This window comes from Nyctibius grandis, chromosome 2 (genome assembly GCF_013368605.1).
Source record: "Nyctibius grandis isolate bNycGra1 chromosome 2, bNycGra1.pri, whole genome shotgun sequence".
NCBI lineage: Eukaryota > Metazoa > Chordata > Aves > Nyctibiiformes > Nyctibiidae > Nyctibius > Nyctibius grandis.
Window position 1 is genome coordinate 78,005,718 of NC_090659.1, and position 21,480 is coordinate 78,027,197.

The 21,480-nt window shown below is 41.9% G+C and overlaps 1 protein-coding gene across 1 annotated transcript; it reads left to right on the plus strand.

The window, feature by feature from the left end:
- Positions 1 to 978: 978 nt before the first annotated feature.
- On the plus strand, positions 979 to 19,740 carry EDNRB (endothelin receptor type B). Its single transcript, XM_068425503.1, has 8 exons — positions 979 to 1,172; positions 1,398 to 1,927; positions 12,079 to 12,191; positions 12,360 to 12,564; positions 12,909 to 13,058; positions 13,992 to 14,125; positions 14,694 to 14,802; positions 16,318 to 19,740. Exons 2-8 carry the CDS (start codon positions 1,454 to 1,456, stop codon positions 16,447 to 16,449), a joined length of 1,317 nt encoding a protein of 438 aa, XP_068281604.1. The 5' UTR covers positions 979 to 1,172; positions 1,398 to 1,453; the 3' UTR covers positions 16,450 to 19,740.
- The last annotated feature ends 1,740 nt before the right edge of the window (positions 19,741 to 21,480 follow it).

Sequence of the window (21,480 nt, forward strand, 5' to 3'; positions counted from 1 at the left end):
ACTTCTGTAATGAAGTATTTATACATTCATGTTCTGCATATGATTTAGCTTCCAGCATGATTAAAAAAACAAAGATCAGGGAGATGTACATAGGGATGCTGGAAAACAGCTTTAAATTCAACTCTTTTTAGTTAGACATGTAATTTTTTCCAACCTTCGGAGGCTGTTCTTAGGCTTCACAAAATCGTGTACAAATCTCTTTCCTCCTTTCCTTACACTTCACTGAAGGGCGCAACGAGTGGAACGAGCTCGCTGAGATCAGCTGCATTGCTGAGGCTGCCCAAAGCGGCACCCCAGATAACCAAGCTCGATTACTGCAACTTCAGAACAGTCAAAATACTATTTCTGACCTAAGAAGAGTATACAAAGTATCCTGGTTTGTGAAACGCTTTAAAACGTGGCACTTCTCCAGCATTTTTGCCACTCTGGATGTGTAAGGCGGCTGTCTGCACGCGGGAATAAAATGCGGAGGGAAAATCCCGCATCCAGCTACTGGGAATACGTCTCGGAGAGGACAGCCGGGAAAAGGCCTCTTCCTCCCCGCAGGCATCCTCTAACAATGCCAAAACCACTTGTAACAAGATCTAAAAAACGATCTAAAAAAAATCTTTCAAAACCCGCAAAATTACTCCTGTAAGCTGCCACGGTCAACCTGGCACAAGGCGAGGCGGGCGGACCGCAAAAGGGGCAGGTCGCAGGGCAGATCGCCTGGTAGGTACCGAGGTACGAAGCACTTCAGCCGCGGGGGACCCCTGAAAGCGGCTGAAGGGAGGCACCGCAGGGCCGGCGGGGCTGGGCTGGGCTGGGCTGGGCTCCGCGGCAGCCCTGCGGGGCGGGTGGGGAGGAGGGCGCGGGTGGGGTCTGGCCGTGACTGATGGGCCAGATGCGGTTGAATGTTTTAGAAAAGGGGGGGGCCCTAGCCCGCTGGCGCGGCTTTAGCCACGGGGTTTGGTGCGCGGCTGACGGCCGCCGGGTCCTGCCGCAAGCGCCCGTCCCTCCTGCCTCCGCGGCCCGGGGAGCCCATCGCCGGCAAGCGGCGGCAGCCGGCCCCGGGCGGGGGCAGCCAGTCGGGCGCGGAGCAAGGAAACCGGCGGAGCGCGTCTCACTCGCTCGGCCAGGCAGAGCCCCGCAGGCGGCGGGCGCGGAGGATCGGCTCGGCTCCGCTCAGCGAGGTGAGGGGAGAGGAGCGGGGGGCAGAGCGGGGCGGCGCCGAGCAGGTCGGGCCGGCGGGGACTTGTCGCCCCAGCCGCCGCGCAGGTTTTCGCTCGGACGCTGTTCTGCCGGCCGCACCGCCGGCATCGCTGCCCGTCCCCGTCCCCGGGCAGCGGGAGCGATGGCGGCGCCCGGCGGGGCGCGGTGTCCCCGCAGCTGACGCCCTGTCCCCTCTCTCCGCGCAGGTCGGCGCTGACAGCGGCGGGCGCCCGGCGGGGGATATCGGCCGTGCCGCAGCGCCATGCCCGCCCCCCGACCGTGGCGGCTGCCCGCCCTCCTCCTCCTGCTCCTCAGCTGCCGCTCCGCCGCCGAGGGCGACGGCTCCCTGCGCCCGCCGGGCCCGGGCAGGCAGAGCCCGCCGGCGGCGGCCGACGCCGTCCCCGCGACGGTCGGGACCCCCGCGCTGCGGGGCGCCGAGCCCAACGCCTCCCGCCCGGCCGCGCTGCCCAAGGGCGGGGGGGCGGCCGGCGGGCGGCCGCGCTCGGCCTCGCCCCCCATGTGCACGGGGCAGACGGAGATCAAGGAGACTTTCAAGTACATCAACACGGTGGTGTCCTGTCTCGTCTTCGTCCTGGGCATCATCGGCAACTCCACGCTGCTGCGGATCATCTACAAGAACAAGTGCATGAGGAACGGCCCCAACATCCTCATCGCCAGCCTGGCCCTGGGCGACCTGCTACACATCATCATCGACATCCCCATCAACGTCTACAAGGTGAGGGGGAGGCGGGGATGGGCCCGGGAGCGGACGCGGGGGTGCAGCGGGCTCTCCTCGGGGCTTCTCGCTGCACCCCTACCGCGCGTGCTGGGGGGAAACGCGCCCCCTTCCTGGCTGGGAGACAGCCGGGGACTAGATCTCATGCCAAAAACCTGCAGGAGGGTGGTATTCAAGTCAGATGTTGTCCCAAATGGCACCACCTCTGTGCCCCAGCCCCAACCCTCTCGGCTGTCCAGGGCGGGAATGGGGCAGAGGTTTGCAGCTAGAGGTGACCAGGCTGTGAAAGTCACCTGGAAACAGGTGCTGTCCCAGGGGTAAAGGAAATAAATGCAACAGATAAATGCACAATGGATTTGTCACTTCCCTCCTTTCCCCCGAGGAATGGAGGAGAGGGCACAGAAGATTCTGTCCCGTGTGTACTGCTCAGTCCCTCCTGCTCAACTGGGGCAGATTTAGTCAAATACTTCCCATGGATCTGTACAGCCGCTAGTGGCTTGGGAGCTTTTCTCAGGAGGAACCAAGATCATTCAATTGAGCGATTTGCATTGGTTTTATATGTCCAGTGGTTGTGAGGCATGATGCTGTCCTGAGCTGTGAACCCTTTCGCATGGGCAGCCGTGAGGGAGTGAGCTACACCTGCTGCTCTTGCACCTTCTTTACTCTGCCCTTTGACGTGATAAGACTTGCCACAGGAGTACAACCTCTGTCTCATCTACCCAGCTTGCGCAGTCCATTTGTCCTTAGGGATTCGATGGGTGATTGAATCCAGCCTCTAGTTACGATCAGCACTCTTGGGAGGGATGCTTGAAGTAACAAGGCATCTTCCCATCAGTTACTGCATAAACTGAACATGAAAGCATGCTCCTCACTTCATATGCATGGTTTTAAACTCAAGGGTTTGTTACTTTCAGCTTTGGGAAACCACGTTGAAGGGACGGGTTTTGAATTTGGTCTTCTCTATCCGTAGTGATTACTCCCAGAAGCTGTTGAAATGGGAGAATGCTGTATATTTATCCTTTTAACATATTGAAGTATTATAAAGCGGGGAACTCGGAACGCATCATAACTGTGTCAAATTCACGGGCTGGATAATTTGGATTACATGGGAGTTCTTTGATTTGAAGTTTCAGTATTTTCCATACTATACATTTATCATAGTTCTTGTGAGAGGTGTGTAACACTTCTGAGTGAGACTGGAATTAGTGAAACAAAATACTTAAAAGTAAATTGTTTTGGAAAAAATATATTTTTGTAAAAAAGATATTGAACAAAAAAGTTTTTTTATCTGTTCTCAGAAAAATCAAAAAGATTAAATCAATAACAGCTGCTCAGTACAAGACTTTGCAATCTCAATGACACTATTTCAAAATTAATGATAACATGCAATAATATACCACAGTCCTTATCTTGATTGATTGTCATCAAGTATATCATTATGAGTAGGTTGGAGTGGGAGGAATAAAAGATCAGATTGCAAACCAATAATAATATACCAGTTGCAAGTCCAGGATTTGCATTGGGCTATTGATAACGCTGGGAGCTAAGTAATAGCTGTCAGGTGCTAAACCTCCTATGCTGCTACTCATCTTAATGAAGAGCCTGTAATAAAACTATATTTTAAAAAAGGACTTTTGAATGAATGTAAGTTAAAAAAAATCATAGGTATTGTTTATTTAATCAAAAATTAAGAGTTTGAATGTATTTTGAGTTGATAACTTTTTATCAACTCTATATCCCATTTAATTCCATTCACAGAGCAACCTTATGAGGGAGAACACAGTGATGCAATCAAAAGCTGGCTATAATGACTCAGCAGTATGGGAAAAACAAGGGCTAGCAGAGGCTTGGTTTGTAAATCAAGGATACTTAACAGTTGTAACTTGAAATTTGAAACAATTTTAAACTGGATGAAACGGATCTTCAGAATTGCTACCAGATCCTCAGTTAGACAGCTGCGTGAAAAAGTGTGAGAGAATTTCTCATGTCAATAAAATGCCAGCAGTTTACTCAACAACACTTTTAGTAGAAAGTGTGAAAGTGTCTGCGAACACTTTCCAGGCAGACCCGTAAGAGAATACTCAGAATTCGCACTAGGAGCAGCGTTTTATTAGCTATTAAAGGTGATAACTGCAAAAGATGTCCCCTGTGACTATGTGTTAAGTGAATACATATGTAAGTAGCTGAGGAAAAATACAGAAATGAAAATTTACATCTCTTAAATTGAGGGTATCTGAAGAAAAGCAGATGTTATCTAGATTGTGAGACAAATGCAGTAGAATGTGTAAGATGCTAATTAGCCCATTGCACTTGATAAATTTGAGTATTGATCAGTACATTCAGTAGAAAATAGAAAGTATTGGAATTTGTCACACAGTCAGGAAACTGGGTATGAAATGAGGTTTTGAGGGGCGTTCAGTTCCAGCGTGCAGAACCTGGAAGACCTTTTCGGCATTCAGGGTCCTGTTAAACAATCTGGCTTTGGTGGTACCCCCAGAACTGCAGAATGGGAAGTAAAGTCTGAGACAATCATTTGGCAGTACATAATGTTGTGGCAGTGTAGATACTTCAGAAAATTGCTACTAATGGGATGTGAAAGTGGTCCTATGCCTGGTCAACTGCTTCACTAAACAGACTAAGTAAGCATGTCTTTGTTAATTTGAGGCCACAAACACCAATTAAAAGTGTGAACATAAGGAGCAGAAGGATAGAGTAGGTAGTCAGTGAGCTTTTTGTGTCCTCCTTTGCACTTAATCTTTGGAAGACAAGACACTCGCAGCTTGTACACCTGACAATACAGGTCTGCAGTTCTGGAAGGCTTATGCTCAGTTTCCCAAATCGATAAAGTTGGTAACTCCAATGTGTGAGACACCAAAACAACATCAGGACTGGAAATTCCAATTGGCTCTGCTTCTCATGCATATATGTGTAATGAGATAGGAACATAGACTTAAAAAAGCTGTAATCAAATAATATAATAACATGCTTTCTCTTCTGATATATAGACATCATCTCTCTCTCATTTTGGAATATTTATTCTCTTATATTAAATCCAATTTATTGTCACGTTCCAATGGATTTTTAACAGGTGGAAAAACCTATCCTCTGCACGCTCTTGTGTGGCTTTCTAAACTCTGACTATCAATTTGCTATGACACAAATGACTGAGGAAGAATATCTACCTGGAAATACTGTCACAAGTTCCTTTAGCTCAGAGCATAACGGAAGAGCGGAGAAAAAAATTTCCAGGGAAGGAACAAAAACTGGTCTTTATCCAAGCCAATGATCGAAGGCCAAAGTCAGCTTTGTAGGCAATGATTTTTTTTCGGTAATGTATTTCAGGGATTACATAAAAAGTATAGTTAACATTATATAGCATTGCCAAGCACTGGAAAGATAAAAAAGACCAGACTAGGGACTGCATATCCCATGCAGACACAAACTGGCCCCTTTGTTAATCCAGCTGTGCTCTGAAAAAGGCAGGGTTTCCATGGAAATGTCTTTGTGATGACCGTACTAACTTTTGTAATGAAAGTACCCATAGGGCATGCATCACAGAATGATAAAGCCAATCTTTTCCTAACTTTCCAAAAAAGTAAAGGTGCTTGTCTTTAGATCTAAACATTGTTACTATTCCTTATTACAGCTCTTGGCCACTGGTCCTTCTGGTGTTGGTGATAACAACCATTTTATTGGGAGAAAAGCATTATTTCATTTCTTTCAACATCTGAACCACTTGAGGTCTTGCAAAGTTCATCTTGGAACTTCATACACGAAGTTTATTGATCTCTGACGATATTAAGTTATAAGTTTAGTTTGCTTAGGAACCCTTTATGGTCAACAAATGCAGCTTATAGGCACTTAAGAAAGATCTGACTTGTCCAGTCAAGGAACCTGTCTAGACTCTACAGGCAATGGGGGGTGACTTTGTTCTGTATTTAGATGGGAACAATCTACTCTGAAGTCCAATATATGGGGTAGGGGAAATGTCTGTACATTGTTGAAAGTACACCTAAATAGTTTTCATGATGGATCTCCAAACTGAAATACGTTAGATTATGTCAGTATAGATATGTAAATTTAGAGTAGTTTTTTCATTATGTATACATTTGTTGTGTATACATGCATTTAAAAGATGCATGTGACAAATTCCAAAACAAGTTTTCATCTTCTTGTTTTTTGCTTCTATGCTGTGTTTATGCTTCCCAATCTGACAAGCAGCACGGCTTAATGGTTACTTTTGACGCAGTCCTTTCACTGGGATTGTGAAATTGCAGATTTTTTTTTACTTTGACAACCCATTATGAGGTTTCTGTCATTTTCAAGATGTCTGTATGATATTACTTGGTCTTAATTAAGTATTTTTTTTTTAAATGAAGTTTCTGAGCAGAAGTTACTAATAAAGACACAGGACAAGAAACAAATTGCATGCCTCGTTAAGATTTACACTGTTTATTGGACAGATCAGTAAGACATTCTTAGCTTAACTAGGAAGCGGGAAATATATTTCCTTCTCTTGAGGGAAGATCCCCACCCTAACATCAGAATTATTGTTAAATATTAATAAGTTTTGTGATGTTGTCTGATTTATCCCTGACTATAAGCTTAATTTCCTGGGCAAATTTCCTGTTTTGAAAAATGCTTGCTCCTACGAAATACTGAAAAATACTTCATCTGCATGACCTCATTTCACAGATATATTGTAAAAATGTTGCTTGTGAACTAGGTGCACAGTTGCATGTCTGATTTCCTGTGTAACTCCACAATTCATAATTATGAAAATCGAGTCCTATCGTCCTGTGAACTAGACTTGCTGTGAACGCACAGCTGGGAGGAAGTATGAATTCCTGCTCTGCGTTTCCATGTACAGTCATTGCTCGGGACTAGGACACTGACCTAAATAAGTGCACGCTTTGCTCCTTCTTTGTGCCCGACTGCAGAAAGTCAACAGTAGTGGGTTGGAGCCGTGGCATCAGCCTTGTGGCTGGTGGCCACAGCAGCTGAGCCATTGAGAGCAGCGTATCGTGCTCGCATGCTGGCGTATTCCAGCAACAGATTACAAACATCTTTCTGTTCCTACACAACCAAGAGGAAGTAGGGCAGGAATTGCAATACACAGGTGTGTCTCTGAGTCACAACATCTCTTGGGGCTACTTTCATAGCTGTGCAGCTTTCACATCAGTTTAGGCTCAGATCTGTGTCTGGTCTGAGAAAGCGTGCATCAGATGTATTAGTTCTTTTAAGTATGATTTCACTTCATTATGCAAAGTGTTCCCTTTCCTTTCGTTCTATTTCATTTCATCTTCAACACATTTGTGTGGCTTAGCAGTTAAAACTTTGCCCGTGTAAAATAAGTGACCATAAAACATTGGAAAAGGTCACTGGGAATACAGCCAGTGGTAGACTTCTCTTGGCATTTTACTGATGAAAATGCAATATTATTTTTCTCTTTGCTGCCACTTGGCAGCATCTCATGGCTCTAAGTCATTTGTCATTTGAAAAATGGCACTCTTTGTACAAATACCCTATTCTGGATCATAAGAAAATTGTATTAGACTACATCTATACTTCACTAAAAATAATCATTGCTCTTGTCCACAAATATGATGCTCCTGAATACTTTACAGTGTACTTTAAGGCAGTGTTTTGAGGAGATGATAATACAGAGGACAGGAAGAACCAACAAGGAAGCATAGTTCTGCAAGTAAAACATTCTACCTTTTCCCTTTTACTTTCTTAATGTTTTCAAGCTTTTGCTGCAAAGCATGTCATTAACCACTTGCAATACCATGGTAGAGAAACTTGTGACTCATGCATTAAAACGCTCAAATTTCACAATACATCAGCTGCAAGAGATAAAGGACATGTTTTTCCAATCCAATGCAGACAGCTGTGTGTCCATTCCTGCCCCTGATTTAAGCTGGCTGAATGCAAGTAATATTTTGATGATACACTAAACCCAAGCTAATGCACCCTTTCTCTCAGTAGACTGCCTTCACTCGTGTGCAGCCCCATTATAATCCAGCCATATGGCTCCCAAACTGGAGCTGGCTCAAATCCAGTCAGCTTGGAGCACAGGTGTGACTGTCTGCCCCTGAGAGATAAGCATTAGTTCAGGGAAATCTCCGTCGTGTGGCTGAAGCATTGTGATTTTAGGGAAGAAAGACAGGGAGTGTCTTGCACATAGACCAGCTAGTCGCAGATAAAAGTCTTCAACAGAATCTGCCAACAGAAATTTGACCAAAGTTCTGAATTTTAGTTCAATGAAGAAAAAAATATTTTAATTTTGAAGTGCTATTTTAATGAGTCATCTCTGGTTTAATATATACACATGTACAATATACAATAGATACTATAAACAAGTATACAATATACTTGCTACCCAGCCCTTGATTTCTATAGCAACTAGGTGTGGTATGCTGGAGATTCGCTGCCTGATTGATAGAAATTAAATTAGTCCAGGTGTCATTTGATTCTGTAGAGTGTACATTTAGAACACCTGTAATTATTCACATTGCAATTTTAATAGTAGTTGGTTGCTATCGCTCCCTTACAGCAATTCAAAAGAAGTCTCAGGGAGAGGCTTTACTGAAAAGACTTTAATTGCAGACTGAGTTATTTTCCCACATCACATAAGCAAAAGATACTGTATGGATGTTACAACCTCATCCCTACTTCCTCTGCTTTATTACTTTCCATAAAATTCTCAAGAAACATAAATCCTTAGAATTTGTTTTTCTGCTTCGCTTCTGCAGAAGCATTATATATACTCTTTGTCTTACTTAAGTAGATCATTGAAGAAATATATCAAAACTGGGCCACTTTACGGTTTTCCTACTGCTCTTCTTTTAAAAATCCCATTTCAGCACAGGACTAAAGCAGATTTTTGAAGGTATTCTGGTATCTGAAAATACTGGTGGGCACTTCATAGGGATTTCCAAAAGCGCACAGTCATGAAATGTACTTAACTGCCTTTGTGTTTAAATAAAATTATACTTAAATTATATCAGGGCTTTTCAAAAACTGTTGTGGGCCATGTAACTGTTTATCCTTAGATGCACATGTATGTGTGCTTAAGGACTTTGCTGAACCAAACCAACATGAGCAGGCAACCCTGTGTCTATCTTCAATCGTTTTGGTCCCCAATAAAATCTGTACAGTGTGATGATCTATTTCTTCTTTTCTTCCATGCCTGTTAAATGAGATGTCTGAGGAGACCTCAGCCAAGGGAAAGATTTTGCAGTCTCTTTTGGGGAGTTATCATTCTTCTTTCCTCTCCTTTTACATTTTGTAGCCCTCTATCTGCAACAGATAGAGGCCTCATTTAAAGAAAGTTATGAAAAACAGAGATGGGCTTAGATAATGTAACTAGTTACAGAAACTCAGAAAGTTTACTTTTGTGTATAACGATTGCAACTATTTCTTGGCATAACCTCTGTCCTGGAGAGTCTTGTTTTTATGAGGAACTGGAAGATTTGGCTGCTGCTGTGCTGTATTTTGAGCCATTAGCGCAGCTCACAGCGGAGTACAAAGATTAAGTGTTTCTAAACTGAAGCTGCAGGCAAACAGTTCATAGAATCATAGAATCAGAATGGTTTGGGTTGGAAGGGACCTTACAGATCATCTAGTTCCAACCCCCCTGCCACAGGCAGTGACACCTTTCCACTAGACCAGGTTGCTCAAAGCCTCATCCAATCTGGCCTTAAACACTGCCAGGGAGGGGGCAGCCACAGCTTCTCTGGGCAACCTGGTCCAGTGTCTCACCACCCTCACAGGAAAGAATTTCTTCCTAATATCTAATCTAAATCTACCCTCTTTCAGTTTAAAACCGTTCCCCCTCGTCCTGTCACTATGTGCCCTTGTAAAAAGTCCCTCTCCAGCTTTCTTGTAGGTCCCTTTCAGGTACTGGAAGGCTGCTAGAAGGTCTCCCTGGAGCCTTCTGTTCTCCAGGCTGAACAGCCCCAACTCTCTCAGCCTGTCTTCATAGGAGAAGTGCTCCAGCCCTCTGATCATCTTCATGGCCCTCCTCTGGACTTGCTCCAACAGCTCCATGTCCTTCTTATGTTGGGGGCCCCAGAGCTGGATGCAGTACTCCAGGTGGAGTCTCATGAGAGCGGAGTAGAGGGGCAGAATCACTTCCCTCAACCTGCTGGCCACGCTGCTTTTGATGCAGCCCAGGATACGGTTGGCCTTCTGGGCTGCAAGCGCACACTGCCGGCTCATGTTGAGCTTCTCATCAACCATCACCCCCAAGTCCTTCTCCTCAGGGCTGCTCTCAATCCATTCTCTGCCCAGCCTGTATTTGTGCTTGGGATTGCCCCAACCCACATGCAGGACCTTGCACTTGGCCTTGTTGAACTTCATGCGGTTCACACAGGCCCATCTCTCAAGCCTGTCAAGGTCCCTCTGGATGTCATCCCTTCCCTCCAGCGTGTCGACCGCACCACACAGCTTGGTGTCGTCGGCAAACTTGCTGAGGGCGCACTCAATCCCACTGTCCATGTTGCCAACAAAGATGTTAAACAGGACCGGACCCAGTACCGACCCCTGAGGAACGCCACTCGTCACTGGTGTCCACTTGGACACTGAGCCATTGACTGTAACTCTTTGAGTGTGACCATCCAGCCAATTCTTTATCCACCGAGTGGTCCATCCGTCAAGTCCATGTCTCTCCAATTTAGAGACAAGGATGTCGTGCGGGACAGTGTCAAATGCTTTGCACAAGTCCAGGTAGATGACATCAGTTGCTCTTCCCCTATCCACCAGTGCTCTAACCCTGTCGTAGAAGGCCACCAAATTTGTCAGGCATGATTTGCCCTTAGTGAAGCCATGTTGGCTGTCACCAATCACCTCCTTGATTTCCGTGTCCCTCAGTATAGTTTCCAGGAGGATCTGCTCCGTGATCTCACAGAGGTGAGACTGACTGGCCTGTAGTTCCCCGGGTCTTCCTTTTTTCCCTTCTTGAAGATGGGGGTTATGTTTCCCCTTTTGCAGTCAGTGGGAACTTCCCCAGACTGCCACAACTTCTCAAAAATGATGGATAGTGGCTTAGCAACTTCATCCGCCAGTTCCCTCAGGACCTGTGGATTCACCTCATCAGGTCCCATGGACTTGTGCACCTTCAGGTTCCTTAGATGGTCTTGAACCTGATCTCCTACAGTGGGCGGTTCTTCATCCTTCCAGTCCCTGCCTCTGCCTTCTGCAACTTGGGTGGTGAAGCTAGAGCACTTGCCAGTGAAGACTGAGGCAAAAAAGTCATTGAGTACCTAAAAAAGGTAATCAGCTGTGAGGAAGGTGCTTTCTGTGTCCAGTAAGTCTTGTCCCCTAAGTCAGGTAAAATGTACAGCACTGGGAGTTGTGACAGAAGATTTCCATTAAAGTGTATGACCCAAAGAGCAATTGAACCAACCTAAAATTCATTGTGCTGTTTTCCTTATTCCATGGCACTTACAGGTATGCTGAATCTGCAGACGGTCCTTTCGGTATTGTAGTACAGAATCATTGGAAAACTGGTCAATAAAGATCTTCAGTGCAGGATTCATCTGATCTGCCTTTACCTGCTGTGAAACATTTAGTTCAAACTAGCTGTTTAGGCTCCCTGAGTGTCCAGTGAGTCCCTTCTTTTGTTATCAGACGTCAGCTAAAAACTATGGGATACATTGCTCTCCAGTGTTGCCTGACTTCTCAGATGAGGGAGTTTAGACACCAAGCTTCAAATAAACCCCACCCTAGATGTGCACTTGTTGGCTTCGTCCCAGCTCCGATCAGTCTCAAGTAATTTTCTGTATTTCTAGTAAATAGAGAGTTACTTGGAACATATAAGAAAAACAGTGCACACTCAAGGCAGATAAAGCCAATGCAAAGACAAGGGAAATCCTCACCTTTTCAGTCATTGTTAGAAGCAAAACGAGTGGATTTTGCAGAGCTTAAGAAGTCAGGACTAAGCCTTTATGCATATCCTTGCCCAGCCAAGGAGTGACTGTGAAGCTACTGCCTAGTTTTTAGGACACACACCATGGAGGTTCCCTTGTGAAAAGGTTCTTCTTGACTAAGTTTTACATGGTGGAAAAGAAAATCAAGACAAAATGTTTCAGCTTCAGGAATTATTTTTTAAAAATATTTCATTTCTAATAGTTGTTTTCTTTTCACAGCTGCTTGCAGAGGACTGGCCCTTCGGTGTCGAAATGTGCAAATTAGTACCCTTCATTCAAAAAGCATCAGTGGGCATCACAGTGTTGAGTTTGTGTGCCCTCAGTATAGATAGGTGAGATCCATTTTTTCATCAAACTCTATAATTTCTTTTCAATACGGGCATTAGCTCAAATTTGCCTTTCCACTCAGCTGATATAATGCAAATAAGCTGAGTTTAAGCCAGTTAAACTGGGTGGATTTTCTCATATTTTAAATTTGCAAATACGTGGTGTTGCTTCAGGTACCGAGCAGTTGCTTCTTGGAGTCGCATTAAAGGAATTGGAGTGCCAAAGTGGACTGCTGTTGAAATTGTACTGATCTGGGTTATATCGGTGATATTGGCCGTTCCAGAAGCTATTGCGTTTGATATGATTACGATGGAGTACAGAGGAAAGGATCTTAGAATCTGTCTGCTTCACCCCACACAGAAAACATCCTTTATGACGGTAAGACAGGGAGGTTTATAAAATCTCCAGAACAGTTCTTTAGATCTTCTCAGTGTTGCATGGATTGGAATGTGCACAAGTGTATGTGAAACATAGGTGAATATAATGTTTAGATGAAATACTGACAAATTTCTGAAGTATATCAGTTAGAAGAGGAGCATTCAGAAACTTTTGTCTATTTGTGGGCTTTGGGCATGTTACTGTCTTGTCCTGTTTTCTCATCTGTAATGTACACCTTATAAAGATGTTTTTCAGGACAGACCAACCAATTAGTTATAGCATACTTTCCAAAATGCTCAGCATTCAACTCCTAACAATGTTTTTTGCTTTTGTTTTCCTTCTAGTTTTACAAGCAAGCTAAAGACTGGTGGCTGTTCAGCTTTTACTTCTGTTTGCCGCTGGCTATCACAGCATTGTTCTATACTCTCATGACCTGTGAGATGTTACGAAAGAAAAGTGGGATGCAGATTGCATTAAATGACCACTTAAAACAGGTAAAAATTTACCCCTGACAACTCTGCTGACTGTAGAGAGGATGACAGTAATACCTTTACTGACTTTACTACCACATCATTATTCTGTTCTTGTATGATGACTTCAAGATTACTAGTTAAGTACAAGTTTCCCAGCAGTGGTGCTGCTGAACTCATATATATATGTATGTATGTATGTACATCAGAGCCCTCAGAAACCTAAGATTTTAACTGACAATCACAAAACTGTTTTCTTCTTGTTTGGTGTTAATCCTTCGGGTTTTATAGTTTTTATTTCTTCTTCACAATAATGAGAACTGGATATTTTGTAATGAAAACTGAAGTGCTGTAATCTAGAAGCTGGTGGTATAAAATTGTTAATTATTTTGAAGCAATTTTATGCTGAACTATAGTGAGGTTAGTAGTATATGTTAGCAGAAAAAAACGTATTCCAAAATACATTCCAAGTTGGTAATGCACCAGACACCAACATCATACATCACTAGAATTAAACTACATTTGTACTATAATGTGTATTTGTGCTCCTTTCCTCTTACCTCATTAAAGCGCTAATTGAAATCTCTTGGGGCATTTAAAATAAGACCTGAGATCAAAGCACAAGAAAATGCAATTGAAAACAATCTGGTATTTTAAAGTGATTGGGGAGACAAATATGTTCTTAATTTTAATTTAAATGACTGTTTTCTTGTCCTTGATTTTTCATATTATTAGTCATGCTTTTTAAAATTAGAGATACAGAGAATCAGTGCAAGACATCTAAAACAATGGAAAAATTAAGAACATATTCCAAGAAAATAAGGTATTTGATGTTCTCCTAACTCCTATTTTGATAGGGTTTTTGTTTTTTTGTTCATTAAACATTTGGATATTAGAAGACAACAACAATCGAGAGACAGAAACTATAACACTGTTCTGTCCAATCTTCTTTTTCAGAGACGTGAGGTGGCCAAAACCGTGTTCTGTCTGGTACTTGTTTTTGCCTTATGTTGGCTCCCGCTTCACTTAAGCAGAATATTGAAACTCACTATTTATGATCAGAAGGACCCCAACAGATGTGAACTTCTAAGGTGAGACTGCAAAAATATAATGCCTGTGCACTGCTGACATTCTCTGTAAAGCACAGCTGGATTTCCTAATGAACTGCCTTACTGTGTGTGTCTGAAGTTTTCCCTGCTGCTTCATCCAGGACACTCTGGTTTCACTCCAGTAGCAGAGTCAGAAAATTATGAGGAATCCCTGTTTGCCCTGTCTTCTTCCTGATTCCTTTTGGGACTGTCCTACTGTCTTGTGGCATTATGAGGGCAGAGGGGGAATTTCTGTCCCTGTTTTCTCTTTCAACAGAACAGCTAGGATTAAATCTGTGAAGAAAACCTCATGAATATTTCCTCCCACCAAGTTAAGGTGGTTGGATCTTCTGAAATTACTTCATGAGAATGGTCTGCTGACTCAGACTTTACTATTGAGCACAATTGTTACCGCCATGAGTTAATCCTATTGATATAAGCCCCTTTACTATTACGTTTAATAGTTAGTCTGGGTTGAGTGAAGCTGAGTCTAATTTTCATAGTTGTAAACCTCTACTAAGCCTTTTCAGAGAAAACGAGAATTATATCACTTACTTTAATTTCCACACAGCTTTTTTCTTGTGATGGACTACATCGGTATTAACATGGCTTCACTGAATTCCTGCATCAATCCGATAGCTCTGTATTTGGTGAGCAAAAGATTCCAAAACTGCTTTAAGGTAAGAGGCTCCTGGGAGCTGCTCCTCTGGTTAAAAGATGATGTCAGCAGTAAAATTCATTCCTTAACATGCACAAAGCACTTTAAATGGTCATTAAATTTTACTTTAAATTTTAACTGGGTTATCGTAGGCGTTCTCTCCCTCTCCTACTGAAGCTACATAGAAAGAAATTAAGGATTCATAGGGACAAAAAGAGAAAGCAAAAGAGAGGAGTGTACAATAAACCCTCTTGGCACCGTGCTAATCAGTGCTACATCACTTCCTGACTGGAGCTGGCACCCAGCCACTTTGAGAGCACTGACAAAGCAGACTCGGACTGTGCTGCAGAGATTCACGTAGCCATATCCTCTGCAACCCAGCGGGGAGGGCGCTGACCCCGAGTTCCCCCCATCCTGACTGAGTGCGGTTATGTAAGGCAGAGGGTGTAATCCACTCATCCCTTTCCAATGCCAACATCTTATGAGATAGACCTGCTCATAGCTTTGCCTTGGTTTGAGTGAATAGTCCTGGGCACTAATTCTCTATGCACGATTTGAGGCTCTGGATCATGTGTGGATTGAAGCCCATCAGTCCTTCAGCCTTCATGTCTGCTCAGAAAATGTCCAGATTTGGACTTTTCTGTGGCCCCTTGCTGTCTTCAGACACTGTATCAGGGTTCTTACATTGCCTACCACAAATTCTTAGATTTTTCTTTTCATGCCAAGCATTTAACCATTGTCCACTGCTAGGTTTATTTCCTGGCTGTGTAAATTCCTTACTGGCTGTGTCTTTCTGTCAGAAGCCAGTCAGTTCTACATCTAGTAGCGTTAGGGTATTTCCCACATAATTGTGACAAAGGCATAATTTTGACACATGTTGCAGAAGCTTTAGTGTCAGTCTTGTCTTCCCTGTCTACATTGCCAGCTCTCAAAGGAGTCACTGGAGCTGAGAGCGTGTAAGAGATCTCTAGCATCCTCAGCGTGGAAACAAGTGGGTGCACAGCATCCCAGATGGACTTCCAGCACCCAAAAGGCCAGTCAGTAGCATCAGCAATAGATCTGCAGTACATATAGTAAATGTATGAACTGTATTTAGGTTTTCACCATTCTACTATTTAGTTCTCTTTTTTCCCCTCTCAAAAAAATCAACTAAATAGCAGCATCTTGCTTAGAAAGTATAGATTACTGTGCATACGTTTTTTCCAAGAAAGACTATATGAGAAAGGACAACAAGATGCATTTAGAATTGCAGACCAGACTCGAAGCGGTATGTGTGTGGCCATTATTATATATAACTCAATATAACTCTTCCTGCCCTCCAGCACTCAGGTTGCTAATGGGGCATCCCAGTAATTAGTGGCCATTTAAGCAATGCAGAGCTTAACCTCATTTCTTTGCTTACGCTATAATCACAAAATGGCAGCTTGCACGTTTGTTATTTCCTACTGTACCACTGAAGAAGGGCACCTTTTCAGGACGTTTTGCCACATGTGCGAAAGAAAAGAATGTAAAATGTTTATTCCTTTTATTTTAACAGTCATGCTTGTGTTGCTGGTGCCAATCCAAAGACCTGTTGTCCCTGGAGGAAAGGCAGTCTTGTTTAAAGTTCAAAGCGAATGATCACGGATATGATAATTTCCGCTCCAGTAACAAGTACAGCTCTTCATAAAACAAGCATAAAAGGTATATTCTCTCACATTAATGCTGGTGCCTTTTTAAGTAAAAGTAGGAATTACTTATAATGAGATGGTAGCATTTAGAAAAATCTAGTTTTGTGTTTGCACAAAAAAAGAGCGTAAAAAAAAAAATTGCCCCAAAACTGTCTCATGTTGAAAAACATGGACATTTATGAAATCGTCATTTATGGAACATGAAGAAAAGCGTAGAAAGAACAAGTCATTGTTAGCACTTGAATACTTCTGAATGAGCACTTCCAAATGATCCCCACTTCCTGTACATTAAATGATCATTTGTATTCACTGTAACAGTTGTAGGAACTGAAGTCACAGTAATTACTAAGCAGTATAATATAACATTAATTGGATCAAAGCCATTATTATATGTAACTCAATGTATTATCTTTTATAGAGCAGATTAAGTGCCATCACTATTGTGTTGGTTTTTTTTTAATAAAACATGAAATACTTTGTAATAGAAGTTTAAATGTAAAAAACTAGAATTTTTATTGGGGGTATTACAGAGGTAGCTAGTGAAAATATTAAAGGATGCAGTCAAGTCAAAAGTGCATTTCACTCTGATGATTGTTTTCACCTATTATTGTTAGAAGGAACTTCCCAAGGCTTCTGTAAATACCATTCTGTAACCACTGTGCATGTTCATTGCATTTGACAGCACTTCAAGTATGGTCCATTTCACTGTTTCCATGTTATTCCTGTTTAATGACAGCAGAGGAGAGAAAAATACACCAAAAGCAAAAATCAATACTACTAGAACCATACAAACGATGGCTAGTATTGGAAATCAGCTATTTTTAACTGAAAATTAATTGATTCTATCCTGTGTAAACAGTGGGCATTCAAGAACCTGATGGTTCTTTACTTGAGATACTTTTGCGATAACTTTTTGCAATCCAAATACTCTCTTGGGGCAAAATCCGTTAGAAATAGCAGGTGGAAAAAATATAACCAAGGAAAACAGAGGGAGAATTTGAACTTCTATTTTAATTTAGATTTAAATATTAATAAAGAAAATAATTCACTAACTGTACTTCTAGAGAACAGTACTATGTAGCACACTCGTCTTCATACTGTTTTAAAATATGTTCTACATCTGTAGTTCCATATTTATGGGCTTAAGAAGATGTGTGATTAATTTCTGCTTCTGTAAATAGTTTAGTGAAGCGTAATTAATTATAAAGTATTAAAATACGGGCAGGACCCTGTAAGAAAACAGAAAGATAAAAACACCTGTAGTAAACATGATGTGCGTTGCCGGGAGCAATGCACGTTTTGTACATACATGACAGGTCATTCTTTGGCTTTTCATTTCCTATTGATTTGTTACAGATGTCCCCAAACACTTATTAACATATTTCATGCATTAAGGCATGAGTTTTTCAAGAAAAAATGTCATATAACATGCTTTCATAAAAGATATGTTTTCAATAGGCATGGTATTTTATTACAATAAAAATATTTATCAAAACTCAGGATTTTTTTTTTTAATTTCAAAATTTCACATGTAAGGATTTTTACCTTTTTTTTTTCCAGTCTTGATTAACTTCAGATTTTTTAATAAAATGCCTTAAATATGCTCAGGATGAAAACAGTTTTCATGAAAATGTTCAGCTGATGTTACCTGAAATGGGTTTCATCTCATCTGACTTTAGGTAGCTCCAGCTACCTTGTAGACAGCTAAAAACAGGAGAGGTGAACCCCATTCCTGGTGTTGCCCCCATCAAAAGCTAGTAAGTGTATGCTTGTGTAATCAAGCTGAGGACTTATGCACATGCATTTGAGCATGGGCACATGTGTGTTTGCGTGTGTGTGCATGTGTGCAAGTGTGTATGTTGTCTACCATTGGGTTGCTGTTACCATCTTTCTGCAGCACATGCACCCAACTGCTATAATACTGAACTTTTATAAACATAAATCTATTTAAAGTTTTGTTCTTTACATTTTTTACCTTAACTTTCATGGTAACTTTCTCACAGTAAGCTGTGAATATCACTTCACTTCACCCTGCCTGCATCTATTTCTGTGAAATGCATTTCATCTGTTAAGGATGGATAATCAGTCAAATCTTAAGTTTGATACTGATCAGTGTTATTTTCATCAACTTATATCATTACAATATTGTACATATATATTATTGTTATTTTTATTTAAAATATAGCTGTTGTATTAGCAACTGTGTCACATATTTTTCATTTTTTCATCAACTAATACTTTGTTAAGACAAGTTCTGCTAAGTCAGACATTTAGGTTTTGCAAATAAACACCATATATACTGACCACTTTTTGGAGTTAATATATATGTATTAGTACACTTTTTGTCTTTTTTGCAGTATTTTTCAAAGCAGCATTTTTACTGAAGCTGTCATTTCCTGTAATAAAAATTTTCAAAACCTCTGCTCTTATACAGCTAAGATTAAATCTCTTAATACTCACCACAGGCGTTTTCTGAAGTCCTCAGTACACATCTATTCCTCCATTCACTGAAATCATGAATGTTTAACCATTCAGTTCTGTTGGAGCAGAATTGGACACAGCAATAGCTCTTTAAAAAACGTAGCTGACATTTGCTACCTTGAATAAAAAAAGCTAAATACCTTTTTTTTTTTTTTGTACAAAGGATTTGTTTAGAAAAGTTACCAAAAGAGGGTAAAATCATCTTGTGGGGTAAAATGGCCAGTCAAAGGCTGTCTAAGCCTCAAACAGAGGGTTACAGGGAGCAGAACAACTGCAGAGAGGCACATGCATATTCATAGGAGTTCTATGTGCTTGCCCAGAGTGGTGTGACAGACTCATCTGTCCCAATGGTCTGAAGAGTTGACACAGAATGGCTCAAGCTGAAAAAATTAAACTTGTAAGAAACTGCATCACATTTCTGTGTTTTGGCCTTCAGATGATAGTAGTTAGATTTTACTTCCCCAGCTGCTCTGAATTCTGCCTGCACACAGCTCTTTCGAAGTTAAGAGAGGGCATTTCAGATTGGGTGGACTGAACTGATGATACACTGGTACTACACCTCAGAGAATCAAATGCAAAATTTGATTGTTATAGAGCATCTGCTGTGAGCTGTGGCATTTCAGTGTCCCGAACAGCGCTTAATCAACACACTGTTGGCTTAGCCAGAGAATGTTGTACGTACTGAAATAATGTTAAAAGGATTTTTTTAAATTGTTCTGTATAGCTGTATAAAATAATTCTATATTTCAGCTTCTGTGGTCACTTAAAATAGCAACTTCTGTGGTTCAGACAGTGTAAACATACTAAATTACCAATAAAATATTTGTAATTTTGATTCATTACAATAAGATGCCTGACCTTTTTTCTTCTAGGGGGTCCCGTTTATTTGTTAAACAGTGGCAGTGATGTAAAAAAGCAATTCAGAACTAAAAATCAGAGGTTTTGGGTGGGATGGTTTTATATAGCTAGTTGAAGGTTGGAGAGAGTTCAGACTTGCATAGACATTGCAAAATTGTCTGATGCTTGTTGGAACAACCAGTCATGCCTATCTTTGCTCTGTTTGCTCTGTTTGTGTTTGCTCAAAATGTCAGTTGCAATCTCTTCTCTGCACACCCATATATAGTCACAAATTCTCCTGTGTTAGGGACATCACAAATAAAAGGCATGAAACTTTTAGTTCATTAATTTAGAAGTGCATGCACTCGATGCTGGAATATGCCTCATGAAAAACATCATCCCTTTGTATGCTGACAGTGTAATTTTCTGCATGTTTCAATTTACCTTTCTTAAAGCAGTGGAGAACAGTATCAGACTAAATATGCTGTAGTTCGTCAAATAGATAACTTTATATGCTTGCAGTATCTGTACATCCCAAAATGTGTTTGCTGCTGCTGCTGTTTTTATTCCAAATAGTTAGGTTTCCTTCTGTTTAACTGGTGGCCTGCTGCATCCATGTAGATTTGTCTTTTTTCATGGTCCCAGGACCTTTAGCCCATAGTTTCAAGTTTCCCTTGCCTGGAACAGAAGCACCTGCGGAGATTAGATCCTTTGTAAGTAAATGTTCTACTTAACATCTCTCATGGCTTCCTCACTTCCTTTCCCTTCATCTTATGATGTGGCCCAAAGTCTTCACCAACCACTCATTATGAAGAAGTATTTTTTTCATATTTCTTATAAGATCCTACAGCTTTCTACAGGTAGGCCATAGTCTTCACAGCCCAGCTAACTTACTCCCTTGACAAAATTCACTTTTCGAACCATTGGTCTCATCTGCAGTTTTATCTACTGCAGTCTTGGCTCTTTTATTGAGGGGATTAACTGCAGTTTGTTGTCAGTTTTCTAAACATACTAGAACTTACATAGCAACATGGATATACATGTAGCTTACATTCTTCAAACACTGACTCACTCTAACCACTCTTAAGAAGGGTAGCTTTGGCACTTTGGTGTTCGTGGAGCAGGATGGTTCCAACTGGCAACCTGTGGCTGGGTCTGATCCATAGAGTGGTTCACTTTTTACTGTACCTGGGATATGAGACCATATCAAAATTTTCAGAACAGTAATGTGGAAAATACCACATTAATACCTAGATGATGCCTGTCAGTGGGTATCTACAGTTATAACTTCAATGTTGCCATGAAACTTCCTGTCCCCTGTAGCCACCCTAGAAGAGTGCCCTGGAAAAAATGGGAGTCAAAACCTGGAACCAAGTAAAACAGAATCACATAATCAATCAGGTTGGAAGAGACCTCTGGGATCATCAAGTCCAACCATTGCCCTGACACCACCATGTCAACTAGATGGCACTAAGTGTCATGTCCAGTCTTTTCTTAAACACATCCAGAGATGGTGACTCCACCACCTCCCTGGGCAGCCCATTCCAATGTCTAATAACCCTTTCTGAGAAGAAATTCTTCCTAATATCTAACCTGAACCTCCCCTGGCGAAGCTTGAGGCTATGTCTTCTTGTCCTTTCGCTAGTTGCCCAGGAGAAGAGGCCAACTCCCACTTCACTACAACCTCCCTTCAGGCAGTTGTAGACTGCAAT